This window comes from Cervus elaphus, chromosome 5, assembly GCF_910594005.1.
Source record: "Cervus elaphus chromosome 5, mCerEla1.1, whole genome shotgun sequence".
Classification (NCBI taxonomy): Eukaryota; Metazoa; Chordata; class Mammalia; order Artiodactyla; family Cervidae; genus Cervus; species Cervus elaphus.
Genome location: NC_057819.1, coordinates 5,681,048 through 5,705,659, shown reverse-complemented (window position 1 = coordinate 5,705,659; position 24,612 = coordinate 5,681,048). Strand labels below are relative to the sequence as shown.

Here is a 24,612-nt window from a genome sequence, read left to right as displayed (position 1 = left end):
GATATTTTTAAAGGATCCCCTGTGATTCTTAGTGGAGCCAAGATTGAGAACTTTTGGTTTGCATGTGCTGAACTGCTTTAAACCAGTAGCCCAAGTGTAAGAGAACACTCAAAAGTTTTCTACTTTCCCTAGTCCAATCTGGTTTAAGAACTGGTTTTGAAGAGATCGTGGTTGCTTAACATTTCCAAGTCAGAAAATGCCAAGTGACCCTGGCAGGTTCCTAGGAAGCACGCCCTGTAGATGCTCCAGTGTCAGCAGGACAACCTTTAACCTGCCTTCAAGCACCTTCCCTCCCTCCCTCCCTCCAATCGTGCAAAGGCCCCAACTCTAAAACTGACAATGAGGGCAACTTGAAAAAATCAACTTTGGACCCACTCAACTCTTTATCTCCTTACATCCAGTGGCCCTCAATGGTATTAGGTCTGAGTCTAAGAACAGAACATTCTCCCTCCACGTGGTCAGGAATAGGGAATTCTGTGCCAACCCCTTGTCAACTTGATTGCGGAGGAGAAATGGACAAAACAGCCATTAATAGATTGTCTTTTACTCCCTCAGAGACAAGACCTGAGAGGTAGGTTGGGCTGGGCTGTGAAACTTTATTGCTTAATGAGTTGAAAAGGAGAGAAGAAAGTGAGTTTTAAAAGCCAGGTGTCAGGTTCACGGGCTTCCCAGGTGGTTCAGTGGTAAAGAAGCTGCCTGTTAATGCATGAGACACAGCAGATGCACATTCGATCCGTGGGTCAGGAAGATCCCCTGGAGGAGGAAATGGCAACCCACTGCAGCATTGTTTAGTTGTAAAACTCCTTAGACAGAGGGGCCTGGTGGGCTACATTCCATAGGCCGCAGAGCTGGGCATGACTGAGCACAAGAGCGCAGGTCCGCAGGTGATCTTAGCTGTGATTCACCAAAAGCCGGGAGGCGGGCTGGCAAACGGGTGCAGCAGGAGAGAGAAACCACACTGAAGGGGACCACCACACGCTGGAGGACACGGCGCCTTGGCTAACTGCACACACCACAGCTGGGCCCCGCGGCCCCACACACACACAAGGAGTCCAGGATTGGTGAGGGGTCAGCAGGGGGCTCCCAGGGACCCCGCTACCTAGCTGCCTTCAGCCTGGACGTTCGCTTTCTCACATGTGTGACGTGGATGACATCTAAGGTGTCTCTCACCAACTCTCTACTGTCAGATGGCGACTTACCAGACGGAGCTGTCGTCCACCTGTTGACACGCCGGTCTCCCACACTGCACTCTGCATGGCTGCTCACTGTGGCACCTCCAGGAGACCCGCGTGCCCGCCGTGGAAGCGCGCACACTGCTGAACCCAGGGATGACAGGCGGTCCACGCGAATGCAAACATCACCTCTGAGATAAAACACTGAGATCACCTTGGAAAACGCACACAAGAACACCTTGGAAATGCATTAACTCCATCTCGAGAGCTGGTCACCTCTCTGAAGGTTGAACTGCTCTAGAATGTTAACCCAGCACCACGAGAAAAGTAAGGTGTGAAACCCGGCCCCAAACCAAAAAGCCATGGTCTTGAAATGGGCAGAATCTAATGGCAAAATCCTTATTGAGTACTTTAAAAATACTATGGGTTTTCAAAAAAAAAAAAAAAAAAACTATGGGTTTTCCATACTTTTCCCCTTTAAAAATAAATTTTTAGAAGACCTCAGAATAATATATAATCCTTCTTTACTGTTCAGCTTTTAGAGACAAAATTATTTAAGAAATCAAATGTAACAACTTAAGGTGGCATAGGCACACCTCAAGAACAGAGGTTTACAATAAAAAGTCAATAAAAAAAAATTTTTCCCCCAAAGTGATAGTGCTGACCACCACAGAATTCTTTAAAAAATAGCAGAGAAGTGGTTCATAGTGTTCTGAACCAGGTGTGGCATCAGGCGAACAACCACTCAAGCACACAAGTGGCATTTTGTGATCAAATTTATTTTTTGTTTAAATTTCATTTACTTTGTTTTACTATAATTTACACAAGAGACTGCCAAGTAAACTAGATATTTTACATTCACCACACATTCCCTCAGATCTCCACAGTTGTTAGAAAAACATTAAAATCCATGCGCCGGGCCGTCATCTCCATGTGCGCCCAAGCTCCCAAATGATGCTACAGACGCCAGTGAGAGTGAAGTTCATTAAAAGAAGGCGAGACTCTTTACTTCACCAGATTAGCAATAATCTTCCTGGCATCAGACACTTTGCAGACAATGATTATGCTCTTGACAAAACCTATCTTACAGCAGTGCCCAGAGAGTAGACGTCGGTTCTGATCCTGAGTACACAGAGGACGCGTGTGGTGAGGGGTCTGCAGCCGTGGGGAACCAGGTGTTGCCACGCAGGAGTAACCCTGGACAGCCGTGTCCAGGCCACTGCGATCACTTCAGTGGGGACATAGGGCTTCCGCAGGAAACCAGGGAGCAGGGAGGGCGGGGCTGTCAGCCAATCAGATTACAAACGTGGTATGACCACAGGGCCTGGCATGGGGCAGGAGGGGTGGGAGGTTAAAGAAGATGGCTGGGGCCCCAAGGCTTCAACAACAACATTCTGTTTGAGCTCCCAGGACTGACAGGTGAAGAACTAGACTTGGACAGAGAAAGATGATAAAAATCTTACCTAGCTATTGTCCTTAAAAGAAAAGGAAAAAAGAAAGAGGACCAAAGGAGGCCAGCAGCCTCTAGGCTGCGTTTTCCCGATGCGTGTTCAGGGTGTGTTCCGATGACGTCCCAGGAGAGCACACCCCAGGGGGTGCGGGTGCAGCTGCGCTGGCCGCCGGCTGGGCCGCCTAACCGTGTGCAGACAGGCCTCGCGCTGCCTCTGAATCTCTTCCTGTCTCAGATGCAACGTCTCCCCCGCCCAAGTATATATTTCAACCAGAAAAGAGCAAAACAGCATCAGTATCTATGTTCTACCGTGTTAACTTGTGAGGAATCTAGATCATTTGCATAGTTTCCAAGCTGTAATTTCAGAAAACAGTCATTTTAGAAACAAGACTCCATGGAAGCGCTGTACTTCCAGTTTTTCTTAACGGCCTACAATCCTATTAATTTCTTCATCAATTTCTGTCTTTGCCTGACAGAAGCCTGAAAAGTTATACAGTGTTCTTTTTCTTTTTTTTTTTTAATAAATCACAGACCGTTATTTCCATTTTTCCTAGACTTGATGTAGAAAAATACTTGAAATTTAAAATACAAAAATTCAATAAAAAATGGAATTCTTTTTAAAAGGATCTTTACCTCAGGGGCAAACAAGTAAAAACTGGCCTGTAACTCTCTTTACTAATAGATATTGTTCAATTTGGCTGTATGATAATGAAAATCCAGAAAGAAATGATTTTAAATACATTCAGAGTTTTGTTCCAGATTCCTTGGAATACCAAAAGATTTTTAATAAGTTTTCCTGTGGGATTCTGTTGATTATGGGACTAAAATTAAAGTTTATAAGAGACTGATTTAAAAGAACAAAAAAGTAATAAAAGGCTATATATATATATATGTATATATATATATCTTGGTCCACAACTTGACATTTACGAAACATACCAGCTAGTATTACATTGCAGTCAATTCATCCATTAATGGTATTACTCTGATAATTATTAAAATCTGTTCCAGGTATATATATTGAAAATATTTTCTTTTGCATTCTTGCTGAAGATAGGTACAGTACTTTGGAGAAATTGTACTAATCCCTTCAGTATGTTTGTATGTACATATATACACACGTGTGTGTACTGGGATCTGTAGCTCTACATGCGTTTTATATACAGCTACAGATTGACACACACAAACATATATACACACGTAGTTGGGACCTGTGCCTGTGGGCACAGAACCACAAGCACACGTCTGGGAAATGTCAACACTGCAAGACATGGTCAGATTCTTCTTCACTCATCACTGGCTGCACTGGTTCCCCTTACTTGACCTTGATTACGTAACTGTAAGAAAAGCAAAAGACAGTGCAATGTGTTAAAATTCAAAGACACACAAAACACGTTAGACCACAGCTTGTCGCAAACATTCTCTAGGGAAAAGATCCTCAGTGTAGCAAAACTTCTGGCAGACAGTGCACACCAACTACTGCATTTTTAACATTTAATCTCTTGACTCAGGTCTTACTAAGAGCACATTTTGTTTCATCAGAGGGAAAATAAATTAGAAGCAGAAATAAATCACAGAAACGCAGGAAAACTTAATGAAAGTAACAATAAATTTAAAAAAATTGTTACGTGAACACTGAATTTTAAGAAAAGGGCTTTTGGAGGAGCCCTAGTGGAGGTCATCCATTCTTACTGGTACAACTTTACTTGAGGACTGAACACCGCCTGCTCAGTAACTGAAGCGCAGGCGGTACATGTCAGGGGGCAGCAAAGAAACGCAGCTGAGAGAGCTGTTGTGTCTTGCCGTTTCCGCAATAACCACCACAGCTCAGTATTAACAAGTGGCAGCAGTAGACTGCCTGTTTTTGTTTACCTATCCTGGTCTCAACATGTGGGCTAGATTCTGATGTTCTCTTTTCTCCCCTATAAAAAAATCTCGTTTCTGGGCATGTACATGTGTGTGAATGAAGTAACACCATACAAGTATTTCACATTGGAAGTGAAAACCAGTGTATTTACACATATTACAGCTAAATGTAAAGATACCCGAAGAGTCAGCATGAGGGAGGACTTCCTGGTGTTAAGAAAAAAATCTCAACTCAGGTGAGTTACTGAGACTGGCTCTTATGGCACGGGATGAAGGATCTTTAATTTTAAATGCTTTTACATGTTTCCTTACTAACCACAAAAGGTCCTGGTGAGAAAAAGGTCAATGAACTGGCTATCAATGGGAAATTAGCTGCATGATGAGTGAGTGTACTTGGCAGCTGGATTCTAATGTGCAACACTATGAACTAACTTGGGATTACTAAATTCAACCTGCTCCACAGATGAAATTCTTATACAATAATAACTCGTGTCCACTGTCAATGTCTGAAATACATTAAATTCTCTTAAATTCTAAAAATTAAACCACATTTAACACACTGTCTCAATTCAGCAAGTTAACTACCCATTACCAAAAAGGTATTGGTTTTTAAACATTCTTTTTACCCAGGTCTTCACTTACACAGTTTGATATTGTCTCTGACCCTACAGGGGACTCATTTAGACATCAGCAGCCGACGTGCCTCGGACGGAACCCTTCTTACGCATCTAAACGTAAAATAAAATCATGAGCTGCTGAAATTACAGACTCTACATTGGGTTAGTAACCAAAGGGAGATAAAGACCTTGAAGAGATTGTGAAGTAACCGCTGCCTGTTTATAAGCATATAACCTCATTAAAATGAAGTTCTGAGGCCATTCCAGTTACCCTGACCTAAAGAAAACCTTGCAAAAGGCTTTTCTTACACAGCACAAAAAAAAATATGTTAATATCTCTTCTCGAAAACAGGAAACAAAAGCCTGCAGACTGATGAAGTGAAATTATCAAAGATCACCAGGGTGAGTGAACTGCTCACCAACACAGTGTGAGAAAATGCCCTGATGGTCTGGTTCACTTTTTCACAGTCCTTGGACCAGAGAGGAAGCCATGCGGTGTGGCCACCTCTGGCTTCTGAGACCAGTGTCCCTCAGAGGAGTTCTTCACGGGAAGTTAATTAAAGAGCGGGAGGCGAAAGAAGAACGAGAGCACACAGGGACAACGCAGGGAGAAGAAACAGGAACACAAGGATGCTCGCAAAGGACAGACATTCGCGTCGGCCTACAGGCGGCTTGATGAGGAAATCAGGAAAAGGGTGGACAGAAAGGAACACATTTCTGAAGCTCAACCCCTCCCACCACCCTCCCCTGCAGGGCCAGGTAAGAACAAGCGTAAGGTTGCCCTAAGTATTCCTTCAGTTGCTGGGCCTAATCTCAGTGTTTCTGTGGGATTATAGGCATGGGCATTCCTCTCATGCCTGACCTCTCGAGATGCTATGCCTTCTCTCCAGGGCCAAAACCCATTTGAAAGAAATCCAATTCTTAAAATATTTGAGAATTAAGAGAATTACAACACATCAAATTCTCCCACCAGGTGTCAGGGAAACGACCTCAAGGAAAGGGGAGATGGCTCCGTGGTGCAGAGGACGTGGAGATGTTAAGCGCTCTGGGTAGGCACTGCAGGCATGCTGCCGCCCAGACTGAGGAGATGCCCGCAAACCAGCCGTGAGGACTCAGAGCAGCAGTGACATGACACGGGATAAAGCATCCCCGGTGACCTCGAGCAAAATAGCCTATGTGGGATTTAACACCAAGATGACCAGCACTTAACCCTGAAATCTGACCTGAAGTATTTCTGAGATACTTCAACAAAGAAACTGCCATGGACTCCCAACCCTGAACCAAGGACAGATTTCTACCAACTTTATGAGGGAATTTGTCAGTTTAGGCCACATGGGTACAATCATGATGCTTTCTGATAAGCTGGGTTTCTGTGTAACTAGCTGTCTTACACCTTCTTTTCAAGTGCAATTCCCAACTCACGAGTGACAGGTGTGCATGGAGACGCAGCTGGGCCTGCAGGTCTGCCACAGGTGGGAGACAGTCACCACCTCTTGTCAGCGCTGCACTCCAGTGTCTGAGACTAAAACGCTGACAGGGAAGCAAGCACTCCCCCCGGGGAAGAGGAGGCCTCAGCCGGCGTCTGTCCGAGGGCTCCACCCGCTACCCTTTTGCCATCACCACTCTTCTCGTGCTACGAGTGCAGCCTCAGAAATCAAAACCAGAAGAAAGCGTCCTTCCTGAGAGTTCAAACCAGTACAAGGAAGTCCATTTTTGGTTTTTTAACTCGTGTTGGCAAATCACTTTTTGGAGATGCCAAGGCTGTACTGTGGATGAGGGTATAATCCTGGTCTTTTCAGTGTTCAGCTGACACCCGCGGCTCCGAGGGGCTGGAGGCAGAGCTGGCGGCTCTCTGGAGCCTGGTGCATCTGGAAGGAGTGGACCCAGGCAAGGGGTGGGGGAGAAGAGGCCGAGACTGTGTGGTGGTGAGGGGCGCTACTTAGAGAAGGGCGTCTGACTCGAGAGAAACAGTGCGACAGATGTGGAACAGAGGCACTGCAGGGAAGGGAGCAAGCACCCATAACATACTCTTGTCTGTTTAAACACCCTGCCTGGGGCCAGCCTCAAAGTACAGGCAAGAGCCGGTCTTCTGTACTAGCCATCCTATCACCCGGCTCCCAAGACCCAGAACTCAGAGCCACACCGTTAAGTGTCAGGAACTGAGGTTGGAGAGGCCTCTATTGGCTGGCCTGCAAACCAAACCCCGATTTATAATGTTGTCACTACGGGAGAAACATGTTCCAAATTTCAAAAACTGAACTAAAAAACTTTTGGAACAAAATCCATTCATAAGCTGGAGGCTGCTTACAGTTTACTTTACATATAAGATAAGGTTAAAACACTTTATTGCCTTATAAAGAAAATATGTGCTAGTCCTCTCAGAAGGTTTGTATAAAGCTAATTAAAAGCAGATCTGCTGTAATCACCAAAAGTAAGCAATTTTAAACACAGATTCTTTACAATGCTATGTGCCAGACAAACAGATTTCCTTCTGTGCCAAAGAACCTGATTTGCTGCCAGTCTCCTGTGATTAAATGGAGTTCCTGCCTCACACACAGGCATTCGTCAAATACTCCCCTCCTGCCTGCGGGCCTTCCCAAACTGGGACTGCTGGCAGGACTCTGGATGACTGCATGGAAACCACGAGCCTCCACTGGACATTCCTCGCGTTTGTCTTCCCCGTGGGGCCTTACTTTCAACTGAGAAGCACAGCCCAGAACAAAAGCAAAACCAGACACACGCAAGAGTAGGTGGGGCAGAACCATCCGCTCTGGGAGAAAGGGGGTGCTCACGAGCTGCAGGGCTGGCTCACAGGTGCGGGGAGGAGCTGGGGTGGGCTGGACTTTCTGAGACGTGGCCCGCAGACCTCTAGCCCAAGGATCACCTGAATTTCTGCCTCAAGTTTGTAAGAAATAAGGAGTCATTACTGGCTATGGGTGGGAGGAGGCACTTCTGGAATCAATGACAATACCACTAGCTTTTTTATCTTGGCTACAGAAGAGGGAACTAGGACTTACTGTGCTAACATTAATAACCTATTGTGATAATAAGATGACAGAGGCAACTTGGCCTAAATTAAGTGAATGCCTCAAAGGACTGTGAACCAGGCACCATCATGGAGAACCAACACGTGAAAGAGAATACAAAACCACTGGACATTTTATGGGTAACAAATTTTAGATAAAGTTCTAGTCTACTTGCATAAAGATGCTTAACAAAAGAGAAATCAGAATAGAAGGATATTAGTGTCTAAGAAACCAGAGTTTAACAAGGATACAGAGATTAAGAAATGGCTTTCAATAACACTTTTCCTAATTGTAAGCCTAAACTTATTAAGCACGGACACAGTTTTAGAAAAGGGAAATTAGAGAATTTCCACAGAATTGGAAGTCTTACTGTTTCTAGTTCTTTCTGAGTTTCATCCTCCATTCTCCTAATGTCTTCCATTGTCAGATCGATCCACTTGTCAATCCAACAAAAAAGCTGGCGATGAAAATTTGTAAATATCCTTTTTTCTTGCTTTTAAAACAAAAGAAAAGTATTGTTAAGATGGCAAAACTCTAACATTAAAAACATAACTTTATATGCCCCAGTTAACCCATGAATTTACATATTCTTGGCTTGAAAAGACCACTATTTCAGTTAGTGAAAATCTTAATTCCATCCTATTAACATTTTGTAAAGCAAAATAAAAAGAGAAATCTCCCTGAGAAATGTGAAAGAATTCTCCTTGCAAAGGCAGAATGATTTGTCAGAAACTGAAAAAAATGTGGTGGATGTGTTCAGAGCCAACATGAGCTCCTGCTGGACCCAACTCATTTTTACATTTTTCTAACGTCAATGACCTAAGGTCAATTTAACTTCTGCTACAGAACCATACATTATCATTTCCCCCTGCAATTCAAAGAAATACTGTGAGGCAGAATACAACATGCACTGAAAGAAGAGTCAGGTTCTTCAGAATAAGATGTTTTATTAAATTAAGAATTACTGCATACTCTCCATTAATTTTCCTGCCCTAGTGTTACTAAGTATATACGTATGTGTGTATATATACATATATATATAAAATTAGTGACTTTAATGTACGTAATTCATGGCTTTAATTGCTGGATTATTTAACTTTTACTACACTTTCCAAGAAGAGAGAAAAGTGCAGTGAACAGTGAGTACTTAAGTACTTTTGGACAATCTTCAACTTTAAATTTTTTTTCCATGAACAGAAGGGACCTCATCAATTATATGTGTAACTTCTTTATCAGAACTGGATTGTTAACCTATTATTCTGATCCAAGAGGAAGAAAGAGAGCCAGTATTTACAGAGTGCCTACTGTGGCCAACTGCAAGCAGGCTTAGGAAATAAGTTTCCAGCACTTTAAGATCCTTTTTAAAAAAAAAAAAAAAAAAAAAGAGCAGTTACAGTTTAAAAGTAGAAGTTATGGTGAAACTCAGATACAACTAGTTGTGGGAAGTTCCAAGGGCTTCTAAATAATGACAATGGAGACAATTCACAGACATCTATGAATTATTCACCCTACAGGAAAATTCAATACCAAAGAAACTTTCATATTCCTTACAAAATTACAATCATGAGTATCTATGCAACTGCAATTCTCCCATCAAAACACTTGTGTTACTATCTCTTGAGTGAAAAAGACAGAGAAACAGGTAATGAGAACCGGGGTCCTCACTCAGATCATGTCACCGCAGGTTCAGTGTAGCCATTCCCAGTGAGGACCTCCGAGGAGGACATCCCATCAGAAGGTGCGAAGTTCACAGCACCGTCCGGAGAGACCCGCGGGGGGCTATCCGCCCAGCCGGGACAGAGGAGCCTCAACAGCAAGGCCTGGCCTCTCCCCTCAGCCAGCACCGGGACCCAGGCTCCCTGGGGACATGCAAAGGGCTCCCCACAGAAGAGCCGAGCAAACCATCAGGAAAGCACTCGGCACAAAACGAAAGCTTTGCTCTTCCCCAGAGAAAGCCCCTTAACACCTCTGCTGGTATCTGTTTTTGCTGTTTGTAGGGAGAAAAAGGAGGGCAGAGAGGAATTCTGCTGGGACAAGAATCTCACCCAAACGAGAAGGAAAAGGTGGTGGGAGAGACAACACCCCACTGACGGGCACCTCCAATCTTAACCTACATTTAAGTCACCGTGTTCTGGGACAGGCTTTACCTTCTGGATGAAGTTTTCTACTTTGCTCTGCAGGCCCCACCACTTGAATTTGATGGTCACCAGCTTATAGGCACACATCTGAGGACAGTCAGGGTTGTTTGCCAGCTCCTTCTGGATGAGGAAAATCAAAAATGGGAAATCGTGACTTGAATATTTAAGTCTTGATGAAAACTGACTGCTGTGTAACAACATCATAGACATCTATGAAGAAAATCACATCGTATGTGTTTAATTCGGGTACCTGGGAATCTGAAATCATTTTAGCAAAAGCAGCAGCATTCCCTTGCTGCTGACCCTCCTTCCACAGAGCAGGCCACTTCCTGGTTCTACAATTTAATAGGCACAGCGCTCTGCCTCAAATCACACTAGTCGGATTTCACATTAAGTACCAAATTCTATTCACATTGTGTCAACAGCATGCCTTTAACATGTGGAGGTTTTCATAACGCCATTACTGCACTCCCACCGTGGATGTGCTGGGGCCTCATCCATTTTATTGGGCCGCAGTAAAAAAACCATGAGGAAGCTTCGTCGTCGTCTTGTCTTTAGCACTGGCAAGCGCAGGGGCACTGCTATTAATTGAGGTATTTTCCAACCAAATGAGGGGACATGAAAAGGTATGTAGCAGCAAAAATCATCTATCATTACCAAGTATTTGGAAGCAAATTCCACACATTAGGACTTTTAATTTCCACAAATAATTATACCTCATAGTTTAAATGTAATCAAGAGTTAGGGTAAGAAAGGGAAAATAATGGGAGGAAAAAAAAAAGCAAGGGAGAGAGGGTGGGGGACTGTCTGGATTGGAAAAGCAAAATGTTTATAATTTACTTTCATAAGAAAACAAAAACGCAGTTAGAATTTGGATCCTCAAAACACGTTACCCTAGGTCCAGAGTATGAAAACTTAACTCTGGATTTTTAGGTTCAGAAATAAGAAAAGAAAAAAAATTGGAGTGGAGAGGAGAGAAAGAAGGGAACAAACAAACACGATAAAGTGTTAACAACTGTCAGATCTGGGTGGAGGCATTTCCAGTTCTGTGCTTTTGGTTTCTTGACTGCTTCTGAAATTTTTCATTATCAAAATAGGGGGGATGGGCGTTGCAGTCCGCAGTACTGCTGATGATCTCTGTGAAACTTGGTGCAGGCGGCCGTCCTGGCACAACACACGAGCGTGCTAACCTGGGGGAGGGTGTGGACCAGGAGCTCGCCGCACACCTGCGTCCTCACCATGGACGCACTGTGCATCACGGTTCTCCCAAGGTGCTGAGTGCAGGAGCCGCGCCGCCTGCCTGCCTGTCAGGGAGTGTCTTGACGGGAGGGTTCCTACGGGCGGTCTCTCATGAGCCCTTTGTCCCTCTTCAAGCGGAACAGCACGCTGCTCCCAGGGACTGAGGTCACTGTGTGAGGCAGGCTTGGTCTCCTTTCGTAAACATTCTCTTTAGGACAAAACTGCTTAGTCTTGCTCCCCTTTCTTGAGATACGGATTATCTCCTGACCTTGTGACTAACATTACCCCTTGTTCCCTTGGTAACGGTTGCTGTACGTTTGGTTTTCTGATCTCTATCATTCCCGAAAGAAGTTTCTTGTACCACAGCCTATATATACTCATAGAAAAATCATTAAAGCACCTTTGCTCCATCAGAGCTTAGGTCCTCGGGTCTTTCTCTCTTTTTCTGGCTGACTCTCTGGAGCGTGGAGACCCGTCGTGCTCACTTTCCTGCTCGGGCTTCTAAGACCCTCTCGAGAAGGTCTTTGTGCCTTCACCCCCTCGAGAGGGTGCCTGGTGCCTTCGTGAGCGATGCAAGTCCTGTGTCAAGGGCTTTATTGGTCCTCTGCGTAAACCAGGGAATATCAGCCTCTTTCTCTCTTTTACTTTCTTATCGTCGACTCCGTACCACCAGGTTCCGGTCCATTAAAGGACCCCAACACCTGCCAGAGCAGAGAGCCTGAGAGGGGCCACAGCAGTGAGCAAAGGCGGCCGCGGTCCAGCCCGGAAGGCAGGTCGGGCTCAAAGAGTCCCAGGTGGCAGAGGGGAGGACTGCAGGCGGCGGGGAGGGAAAGGGCCGCCCTGCAAACTCCAGGCTCAGTCCTGGTGTACTTCCAAGAGCAGAGCCGTGTCTCAGGACTGTCGTCAGGACTAAATAAGGCAGGGTATGTACGATCCGTGCTTAGCTGGTGGGACTCAGCTGAGCACATGCTAGTTCTCTCTATTCTTACACAGAGCTCAAAGAGTAACTTGAATATGCAAAACAGCTTTTCAAGAAAGTTTCTCAAAAGAGTAGACAGTTATGGGGGCCCTTTTTATAAAAACTGAAGTATGGCGTGAAAAGGAAACGCGCCTTTTACAAGGTGCTCCCTTCCCCCTCACTGTTCTCGGTGTCACCCAGCGCTCGGGACGCCTCGGCCCTGGCTGCGGCCACGCCAGGTGCCACTGCCACGTGCCGTCACCTCCCACTCACACGCTCACCCCACTGGCAGTAACTTCACTCTGTGTGAGTGAAGTTACTCTTCGCCAGGTACAGGTACATACATTTTTTAAATGGTGAATTTCTGGGGTCTTATTCTAAAGCCTCAAAATTATTCCTCATTTATGCAATCATAGCAACCAGGCCACATTCCACTCCCCCCACCACCCCCTGCAAATCCTCAATAATGTTCCAGTTTCAAGTGAATTCTATGATACATGAAAAAAATTCTACTTTTGTATTATTAATAGGACCCAAAAGTTCTGTAGAGTCCTGCATGATTGATCATCTTTTCTCAGAAAACGTCTTCTGTAATAACATTTCACCTTCTGAATAATGACCAGGTACATGGATTAAATCAATGAGGCAGCACCACAAGCACTTAACTACAAACATTACATACAGCAAACTGTCCTTTCTTAAGTGCATTCTATGTCAGCAGAGGGACTTGACTAGCTTCTAGCTCTATTTTTCCAATTTCCTTCCCATAAAACAGAGTACAATGTTAAAATTCAGCATGGATGGGTACATGTGTGTGTGCACACGCACAGACCCCCTTAATTTATAAACAAATTTAATTCAGCAAGTATTAATTGGGCATCATTTACAACCCAATCTGTGCTAGGTGTTATCAGGGCACATGAGTGGCTGGTAGACAGGAAGGTAACTATGTATAAAAACAATGATGAAACCACTACCCTTGGAACCAACAATCTCGACCAGAAGGGACACCTCCTACTGTGGCTGCTGCAGCCTTGGACTCCCATCTCTGAGCTGCAGGCCCTGCACATGATTAAGCTGGGCTCTGGGGTCTAGAAGTCAGTCCACAGCCTTCCCAGTGGACAGCGAGCTTCTCGGGGCCCAGCCTCGTTGAAACATCAGTAACAAGGCTGGTTGTTTACAGATCGTTTTTCCAGTAAGCAATGAGCCAGTGTGGAGGTGCACTCTAATCCAATGAGGGAGAGTGACAACTCTCACATGAGATGCATCTGGGTGTATGCAGAATAAGGCATTTAACACAGTGAGGAGCGCCTGCCAAACAGCAGGGCTAGACTAGGAGTAAAGGGCTTGGGTCGCAAAGTAACCTATGTAATGTAGTCAGGGTTCTTTCCCTCCCCCGGCCAGTAGAAGCAAATGCTGGGCTTCACTTGACCTATTTATGCCCCACTGACGTGCCACTGAAAGCAGGGGTGTGAGCTGGGTGTGACGGGTGGGGTTGGCCCAGGGCTGCTGGGGCTAGGCTCATGTCCCTAACGTCCAATGGCTCGTCTTAAAACTTGCTATAGTTTTGCATTTTATTCTATAATATGCCCAGGCTTAACAAAATATCCCCCTGCCGACCAACTCTGGCTGAAACGTCCTCTCAGTGGAGAACCTCTGATATACCCACTGATTAGCCCTAAGACACCTTCCAGGAATGGAACATTCCAAGGTCCCTATTAATTATGGGCTACTGAGAGCTTCGTTCTCAAACTCCAAATCACTGGACAGCCTGTGTAGGTGAGAACCCTGGGTGTTTCTAGAACACCAGCTCTTCAGAATCCATGCCACCCCCCCCCCCCCCATTTTATAAAGACAGCAGGATGAGCACAGTTCTAATTGAAGAGCAAGCTAAATTTAATACATACATGCCTACACTAAGCCGGGCCTCCAAGAACAGAGCACACACACGTGACTCCAACAATCACCCGAGTTTGTGTCTCACATCTTCCTAGTGACTTTGGCAGGCTGCTCAAATCATTTAAAACGACTACTGGTAACTGACAAAATCTGTTGGTCTACAGAATTTAGTTTATAAACTGTAAGTGATGGGACAAAAAGGAACCAGTTCTCTGAGCTATCTTCTGTGGATGTAAAATGTATAGTCAATCTGCTTTTGGTTTTCTATCTAACTTATAATTAATTTAAAAAGTTCAGGGAAGAATATGGAAATCAATTAAAAGATAAATAAGTGAACAAACAGCCTGCTGCCTTTATTTCTTGGCCTAACTCTCCACAATACCAACACACAAGGGGGAGGCACAGAGGTGACATATAGAAACAACCTTAAAGAGCCTCGGAGAAAGATGAGAACACAGAAGTTATACATTTTCAGTTATTATTAATACTGTATTAGTATTATATTACATTAGTAACATCTGTCATATTTGAGATCTCATCCAATCTAAAAATGACTTATGCAATTCACCTCTTCATCTGTGCTATGGTCTTAAAACTAGTGACAAAAAAAAAAGAAAATAACTTACGAAAAGTCTCTATTACTTTAATGATGACAGAAAATAATGAAATTGACCACAAGTGGTAAAAAAAAAAAATTCTTTTGGCATAATCTTTCTGACACTAAGTAATTAAAAAGTCTTAAAGCTGCTTATATCTTATATATATGCCATATACACTTCAGCCAGATAATTCTACTTTCAGAAATGTACCCTAACTCATCAGGTAAGAAAATAACAACACTGGAGATCTGCTTACAACAGCACAACCTTGGACTCAGTAAATGCCATTCCCACTGAAAGAGTTGGGGAAACACCTCACAGGTCTTCCAAACAATGGGCTATTACATGAAGGAATAAAAAGCATAATGTGAGTATAAATAGGTATCTGTGTATAGCATAAACATCTATAACAAAATAAACTATGTCAATCAGGGAATATAACAAGTAGCAATAATTAAATGGTGAGGCTACAACTGACCTTTTTCAAAACCTCTAAATATGTATCATTTTATAATCAGGAAAAAAACTAATACACTTAAAAAAATAAGACTCTAAAATAAAAGTTTTTGCTGTCAGCTGAGTATTTTAGGACAATAATTTACTTTGCCTTAAATTATTAGTATCTGGAATCTATTTTAAATCTTCATTCATCTTTGATTACAACAATACATGTTTTTCTGCCTCTTTTCTTTTTGATGGTTCATAAATCAAAGCTAAAAGTTGAATTAAGATCTTTAATATAACTTTAGTCCAGTACATATTTAATTTTTCCTCATCTTAAACTTCTAAAGCAAAAATGAGGTATACAAGTAGAATGAAATATTACCAACTCTTCAGAGTTACCAGAAGTATTCTTATGAAAAAATATGTAACCTTTAGAAATTGTGAAAAATCTAAATGGGACAAAATATTTGCGACCCCATATTCTGAGCAGTGTTCCAGAACCTAGAGAACCCAAAGGAGTTTCCGCTGGTCTGCCCAGCCTTCAGGAGACTCACGTGATGCTGGCCGAGGGCAGAGTCTGCTCTCTGGCCTTCAACAATACAAATGTTTTCTGATTCTTTCCTCTTCCACCAGTTGGAAAAAAAAAAAATCCCCTAACAAATGAAGCCACAATCTAAAGTTGGATCATTCACAGCTAATTCCAATCCAGCCCAACCCTAACACTTCCTAACTTAATATAGGAATAAATAAAAATTATTTAACTTGTATTTAATGAAAATACAAGTTTTATACAGATTATGGCATGAAAATTGAAAAGAGCAACTGAAAATAAAAGGTAAAGGGTGGTGGGTTACAAAAATATAAGAATCAGAAGTTCTATAAAAATAAAGTCATGGGCTAACAGAACCCCAAATCACTCATCTCTACATGATTTAAATTTCAGCTGTAGTACTAGCTAGTTGTGAAATGTTTCCAAAACTGTATTTAAATAGTTTGTGTATCCACTGAATTCCTTACATTTCACATTTCTAACTATAAACGAAACCCCTAAACTCAAATCATGTTTTTAATTTAACAACACATATTAGGTTACTCTGAGGTATGTGGACGAGGCCTAAGGGAGAGTAATGTATACTGAAGCCACACAACGTAATTAAACAAAACATAGCATGTTTAACCGGAATGGTGAGCAATCAGCCCATGCCCTCCACAAGAACTGGTTTCTTGGATCTGTGACAAACACACATGAATGTAAAGGGGGGTGGGGGAAACCCCAAAGGCATTCTGCAAAGTCATTTTCTAAAAACGCGCTCTCACAGTTGCATCCCACATGTCAACTGCACATACACTCTTTCCTATTTAAAATGAGTCGGGATAAAGACAGCAGATATACGCTACATTTAACCAGTTAATATTTTGCAAGGACACAGCAGTTTCTATGAGGCTCACACCCCCCTTCAAATTTTAGACAATTTGAATGCTCAATTTCAGCTGCCGATTTCATAAGGTTAAGTTTCCAGCCCAGATTTCAGTAAAGAAAAGTTATACGTAAATGCACTGCTGGGGCTGTGGCCAGTGCGCCCACCGGTAAACGTCAACAGAAGACTACACTACGTGTGTCAAGCATGCGTGTCGGAATCTCAGGGAGAGCCCGATTCTACCATTCCCGCCATTCTCAATCTGCTCCGATTTCGGCAGCCATGTGGACAGGCCAACACTGGACATCACACTCTCTGTAAGCACACGGTAAGTCTAACGCTGATGGTTCCTTAAGATGGCTAACCTGAATCCGCTGGATACTTACTAAGCGTCTATGCTGAGCAGACAGACCCCTGTGCTCAGCACTGCACATGTCAAGTGCGCTGGACACAGGGCCTACAGGCTGCGAGTCTGGAGGGTGGGGACGACGTGGGTGGGGGAAGGGAGGGAGTGTGAACCTGTGCACTGCGTCCCTGACATGGGACACACCAACGGCCAGGAGCAGGGCGTCGATGCGACACTCAGGAGGTTTCAGAGTCAGGAGGTTCCTATGTGGTTGGGTAAAGGCTATCAGATGGAAGAAGTAAACGTGGGATAAAGTTCTAAAGATTATACTAACCGTAGGTTAAACTTATATATAGTTAAGTTTCACAATAATAAAGACAGCAAAGCTTACTGCCTGGGAGAGAATGATTGGTCACATTTTCCATGTCTCCACACTTAATATTTTTGTAGCTCACTCCCATTTTACTCTGACATGTGCTTCATGCTTGCGTCCAATTACTCCAGGAGTGACACCAAGTACAAGTAAAATCACAAGTTCACCCTTCCAGTGAAACCCACGAAGAAAAGTTTCTGTCCTTGACAGTGTCAGGAAGACGCAAGAGGCCCATCTTGTCAACGCACTCCTAGCATCCGAGTGGGACACCCCATCCGTCCACACCCAGTTCTTTGGCTCTGTCCAAGAACAGAGGCATTCAAGGGCCCAAAGTAAGGCTGGAGCTAACCATGTACCGCTCCTGGGGAGCTCAGCTTCTGGAAGAGACAGCTCTTCTGGTATCCTCCTAGGAGTTGCATAATTAATACACACTAAGGGTGAAACGCCTATTTTTTTACACTGAATTAAAAACCCAGTTGCCAAACTAAATACTTTAAAAAAAAAAAGAACCATGTTTTAGGGTCTGCAAACATAATCCATAATGTGGTCTAACTAGAAACTAATTATTATGCCTCTTTATACCACCCCCATGGGGCTTCCAATGTGAGATTATAGGCGAGGGGCAGGTTTTTAAATGCCTTCACATCCCTCCCGGGCTCAGAGCCGGGTACAGGTGAAGACACAGGAGAGCACCCCCCAGTCCTCCTCCTCGGGCAGCTCAGTGCGGGGCAGGGCTCATCAGCCTCTCGAGGGCCATCTGGGCTGCTTTCCTGCCAGTCTCCACCTCAAAGACGCTTCCACAGCGGGGTTTCAAATTCTCCCTCATCCACCTATTTTTCATTCTCCCCATCTCCGGTCAACAGAACCTTGTGTTATCTTTACGTTAGGCCATCGGCAACCAAATCTGCCTTCTTTCACAGATGTGAGGGGAGCAGGAGCAAGGCGTCTTGGTAGCACAGCAGAAAATACAGCAGCAGTCCCACTGCCCACCGATGGCTGTCCTCCCCCAGCTTGGAGAATCCAGAACGGCCCCCATGGCAAGCTCCAAATGAACCTAAAGCGGGACCACACACACAGGTGAACAGGACGACAAACTGCTAGGCCAGGTCAAGCTCCGGCTGCTGGAGTTTCTGCGTAGACCAGAAGTACCTGCCGCAGGAGACAAACTGCATGTGTCTTCATGATCAGAAAGAGTATATTCACATAAAGATATATAAGAAGGGGATATAAAACCCACCACAATTTCTGCATCAACTTTCTTACTCAACTTGATCCCCTAGTACCCCAGTGTTCAGATACCAAGTCTTTCAAGACACGTCAAACAAAGCCTGTGACAAAGACCTTTACAGGCCTAATTATTAACTATCGTGTGTGTGTGTAGACACAGCAGCTTATGTCTTCATGAGGCATCTGGATTAAATGAAGAAAAAAATGAGACCATACTACAGTCTTCGAAGGTGTTGTTTCAGCTGGTTAACCTAACAACTCCACAGCCCATCAGAGAAGGGAAACTGCAAAGTTACAGGTATCCACATGTAAATGGGTAAGTCACTGGTATTGGTAATCACCACCCGGAAACACACACACACATGTATAACGCTACACAGAAGCAACACACATCCATGAGAAACGCACGGTTTTGCCTTGAAGCAAAATGTTTCTCAGGTTATAAAATACTCTATTATCATGCAGACTCAATCAAGTGTTGAGACCTAAATAACAAAATATAATTCATGTGCTCAGATTTTAAAAATTCTTTTTTAGAGGGAAAATGAATATATATACAACTAAAGTCTGAACCTCTAGGTTTGTAATTTAAAAAAAATTAAAAAGCTATGCATCATACCATAAACTAAAGAAGTCTATACTCTTAACAAATACAGAATATATGAAAATCTATTATTCCCTGGTAACCCTATGACCCCCTGCTAGCGAAGGCTCTAAAACTGTGCCGCCTCTGCTTCATGGCTGACCCTGGGTCAAGCACTCATTAAACACTCATAACCATGAGGGGTAAGGACAGGTGAACCAGGATGTGATGGACAATCCCCAACACTGAAAGCATGGGGACCCCTGGACACAAGACAAAGAAAAGGAATAATTATGTCCCAAACAAGGGAGCATATTCACCAACCTCACTAAGCCCAGGAGATGATAGAGGCTTTTTATTTTCAAAGACAAAAGCATGACAACAATGAAAAAGCTACCATTTATTGTAGACCCCCTCTCTGCAGGGGATATAACGCTCACTAGTCCTCACACAAACCTTGAGAGGCAGTTCCCAGTATCATTTCCCACTCAGAGATGTGGAAACACGCTTGGGAGTTGAGTTATCCAAGTCACAGCTCGTGAGGCTCACGACGGGTTTCACGGGTCTCCCCTGCTGCCACTGTCACCTACGAGCTTCCCAGGCCACTGGGAACATGACTGGTGTTGAGACGGGTATCAAATTCTGGCAAATGCCATGAGCAAGAGTGCCGCACGCCTGCCATGATACAGGAGGGCAAACAGGTACGTACTGGTGAGCCAGTGTCTCTGGATTAGGAGTGAAAATCTGCTATGTCTTCATGCCTTACACATCTCTGTGAGGAGTACTGAATCAGATATGACAGAAATGGCAGACGTTTCTCCTGTGACTATTATCCGCGTTTCTCTGGCCAAGTTTCTCATCTATAAAGCGAAGGAGTTGTATTTACCCCATAGGAAAACTGTGAAGATTAAATATGACCTTGTATAGCGCCTGGCACCAAGAAAAAGGTTCTTTTCCCTCATCCAGTCTGGTGCAGACAAGCAGTAAATACGGCAATAATTCAGAAGGAAAACACCACTGTGGGGTGAGTGAGGGAAGTTTCAGAGAGATCACGGGGATGCACTCTGGAATGTGTTCTGGAAAGGCGCGTCTGAGGAGGGGCATGCAGCGCCTCTGGAGCACAGCGGGACCACCAGGCGAGGCAGCACTCGTCCGGAGCACCGCTCCATGCAGCCCCGGGGGAGCGGGTCCACGACAGGGTTGCTCCTTCCCCCCTGCACCGAGCACCATGCCCTTCTTCCCTGTCCCCGTATTTCAGAAGGACAGAAACCTTCAGCTGTCATCCTTCCCTGGGGCTCCCTTTGGTGCCATGCAAGTAGGGCCTGCTGAACAGGGCAGGAGATGTTGATAAGGGCAAGTCAGTCCCTAGGTTCCTATGATTCCAGCTGTATCACTGGCTAGTCAATCTTTACTCTTCATTATCTATCTCAGCAGTAAGCAATGGGTTACTTAGTTAATTCTTGACTACCTGAGTTATTTCTGAGATCATGATAACTCACTGAAATCCAGTTAAACAGTAACTCAACTTATGGAGTAGCTGCACCTACCATCACCTGGCCCGAGTTTAACAACCAACAGGCAAATGGAGAGAATGGTATCACTATCAGCCACACTCTCCCTGAGAAATCAGCTATTGTTCAACACCAACCCCCGCCCCGCCACACACACACACACTCACACACAAGGGGGTAAGAATTCGCTACACTATAACGACTGAGCAGCTTCACTTTCACTGAGCGGCTTCACACTGCAACCCGAAAAAAATGCAAAATTCCCATTTCTAAACCTAAACCTCTCTTAGAATTTTAAGTAACCATTGATGGATAATAAAAAGACAAAGCAATGTTAGTTAAAGAGATAAAAGTCATAAATAAAAAAGTAGTAAATGTCATATCCCAAGTTCCCAAAGGTTGGAAATCAGGTAGAAATCACAGTGTCAAGCTACGTTTGCTGTCTTTTATAGAACTGGCTAGGAGTTCCTACAGCAAAGATAGGCACCCAAACATAAATAGCCCACCACATTATATAGCACCACCTTTTCAAGTTTATGCTTGAAAAACTGACAATGTGAAGAAAATGTGAGACTTAATTCACCTCCAAGTCTCAAGCCCACGGCCCCCTACTTTTCCCTGAAAAGAGGAGCTGGTATTATTGGGGCCAGACAGCCTGTGAGGACACCCAGCAGCCTCAAAAGCAGCCCACCTATCCGCTCCAACACAGTTCTCTCTCTTAAGGCCTGTGTTAAATCTCAGAGAAAAGGCTTCTCCTCTGACTCAGGGTGAGTTCTAAAGTTCACAGCGAGAAATCTTGAAAGGGGTGTTGGTTTTGTTTTTTTTTTTTTAATCCATTAGAGTAAATTTAGAACACGTATACTGAACTTGTCCCTTAATTTCTAAGTGATATATATCACTATCTGGGTATTAAAAAGTCTCTAGTCATGGCCATTAAACTGGTAGAATCTTGAACCAAACTCTACCCAGAGAACAAATGTGAAAATAAGATAATTATGAATCATTTCTTAGAGAAGAAAGTCAGACTCATTCTTCATTTTAATTGATGTGCAAGACAGTCCCAAACAGTCCAACACCCGTGGAGAGCCACTCACTGGGCTCTTGTGGGGCTGTTACAGTAACCCCCTATCCACAACAGCTCGCACCTAGACTTCATTTATGGGTGACCTGTGACTGGCTTCAGCATAAACAGATTGGTCACCAAGGAAAGTCCTGTTGGTAGAGAATCTGCTTCGGGCATGTTCAGGTTTTTATGCGCCTCCTCTCCTGTCCGATCAGCTGGAATAACCTGCCATCAGCGCACTAAGCCCTCTCTAAGGGCTGGCATTTGGTTTAGCGGATGTCTTTAAAATCCACTCAATTTCCATAGCGATTTAAATTACTACCTGGACACTGCTTTCCTTACTTCCACAAATGAAAATAAGGACGTGCTCTTTATTAGACAACAACCACTTGCCATCAAGACTGCTCTCTGGTGCCCCGCTTTCCAAAATATAACTATTAAAAGGCCAGGAACATGAGCCTGGGGAAGGTGAACTTGTTCAGTTTTTACTAAGATTAAATTTAAAACTATCAACCTTCATTTAACATAGACTTCTGTACTGCTTCAAGTCTCAAAAGAGAACATTACAATCCCCAAAGACTAAATCACTTGTCTCTTGTAAGAGTTATCAGAATAGCATTATGCCGAAAGTGACAGCCTGGCTCTGTTCTGTTTGTTAATGCAGCACAGGCTTGCTGGCCAACTGCAACTGGCTGTGAGTCCTTATCGCAAATAAAACTGTTTTTGTGCCATTTCTATTTTTCACTTAAACGTCGCCAGCTCTTCCAGACTCAGGACCTGTCAAATGTCCTGCTGCCAAGACTCTGCCTGTCAGAAAGGTCAGCATCCAGTACCTTCCAGTTGGGTCCCAGAGGGCCTCTCTTGGTCTTGACGGACTGGAATAAGGCTGGGTCTTCATCAGCTTTGTAGTCCTGCAAAGCAAAACAAAGTCAGAGGCGGAGAAGAAAACCAGAGAAAACTCTCTAACCTTGGCTGGAATGGCCCTTTGCAGCTACTAAAGACAGGGCAGGAACCGACTGGGCTCACTGTGCTTTGCATAAATGCAGGAAGTGCTTCTATGTGCCATTAAGCTGTCTGTCTGGTTCTCTTTGCTCTAAGCTTTTATCTTAAGGCAAAACAACTACATAATAAAAAGTAATACAAGTTTTGACCAACAAGTCCACCACAACTGATTGCTGGATTGCTGTTAATATCTCTAAGAGCAAAATTTTTAACACTTCTCAACAGTTTCAGCATTTTGATACACATATCAACACACTCAAGAAATAAAGCAGACCCACACCAGTTTTGAAATGCCCACTGGACAGCAACCATCATGACTGGGAACACAGATCAGAACCGTGGCTTCCGTGCACCCTGAGCGCTGCCAGGCGGGTCTGAGGCGGAGCCTGTCTGTGGAGAGTCGCCGGGACCACGCTCAGGTCAGTCCCGGATGGCCGAGTGAGGTGAGGGAGGGCTTCATGACTCCGTATGAGACTCAGTCACAGCATGTCACAGGGCACAGCCCTAAAATCTAGGTTTTATGCAAGGTTTCTGTTTGTGTGAATTGTTTCCCTTAATATAGTCTTTCTGGTAGAATGGAAAATACAAGAGAAGTAAATCCTTTTAATCGTATCTGCTTTACAAAAGCTCTTGTGTCATTTCACACATACATACACATAATCCACACACAGAAATTTAAAACTCTCTTTGCAGAGCTAACGTCCAGGTTTAAAAAATGAAGTGAGTTATAATACTAACAGTGAACAGAGGTCAGATGAAAATATTACAACAGGACAGCCCCTTTCTTCTTGGGCAGGGGTCCTTCACAGGATTTGTGGAGGACCACATACTTTGAGAAGAATGCCCAGACAAGTCAATATGAAAACATATCATTGTTTTAGAGAGGCACTGAAGGCACGCCAAAGCACAATACAAACTTTCAAAATCAAAGAAAACAGGCTGAGAAGCAGCAAATCAAGACTCGACAGTTACTCAGTAAATGCATGTGGCATGTCAGTATTTTCTGAAAAGAAAGTTACAAATAAATCATACGAGGAAGGAGAAAAGCGAGGTTCAGGTAGATAACAGAACTTCCTTAAGGGGTGGTAACTGGGCAAATACGTGACCCTGAACGCAAAGCCCGTCTAAACAGTTACAGAGGCAAACCTGACTGGCCGCGCTGGGCCTTGCTGCTGAAACAGGCAGCGCGGCGCAGACGCGGGAGGAGGTCAGCCAGCCTCGCCCAGGGCAACAAGCTGGGAGGAGCCGACTGCGCGGAGTCAGACACGGGCAGCCACTCGGCGTGTGGGGGCACATCAGCAGAGAGTTCAAGTACTGTCAGCTAACAGGAATTCTTAAATTCCAGTTTAGAACCACAGCCTAAAATTAACAACTTCACTGCGGACTGAGAGAGAAAACAAGAATCAGCTGCACAGGCGGTCCCAAGGCCCGGGTTCACAGTGAGACACCAGCTCTCCTGCTAACAAACCACCATGCAACGTTCTCTTTTAGGTCAGAGGCTTGGAAACCCAGAGACGAATTCAATTTCCTCCAAAACTGAAAGCATTTAACATCCTCTCAGATAATCACTTTTGACATCACCTCCCTCGATTCAAGGTCTATTTACTGAACAGCCATCACAGAGAAGGGTGCATTGCATAAGCACCAAGCAGGGTGCAAGATGCTAAGAGGTAGTCTGGGG

At 44.1% G+C, this 24,612-nt stretch overlaps 1 protein-coding gene across 2 annotated transcripts in view; it reads right to left on the bottom strand.

Annotated features, from left to right (window-relative positions):
* Window positions 1-1,930: 1,930 nt before the first annotated feature.
* PITPNB (phosphatidylinositol transfer protein beta) overlaps window positions 1,931-24,612 on the bottom strand; it is a 58,330-nt gene continuing 35,648 nt past the window's right edge. The window contains exons 8-12 of one of the 2 annotated variants that reach the window (XM_043901468.1): window positions 22,763-22,840; window positions 10,279-10,389; window positions 8,502-8,624; window positions 5,131-5,216; window positions 3,821-3,959 (exon numbers count right to left, since the gene is read on the bottom strand). In XM_043901468.1, the coding sequence (XP_043757403.1) occupies window positions 5,169-5,216; window positions 8,502-8,624; window positions 10,279-10,389; window positions 22,763-22,840 (360 nt within the window). In that variant the 3' untranslated portion in view covers window positions 3,821-3,959; window positions 5,131-5,168. Of the gene's footprint in view, window positions 3,960-5,130; window positions 5,217-8,501; window positions 8,625-10,278; window positions 10,390-22,762; window positions 22,841-24,612 lie in introns of both variants that reach the window. The other variant, XM_043901467.1, reaches the window with a different exon arrangement.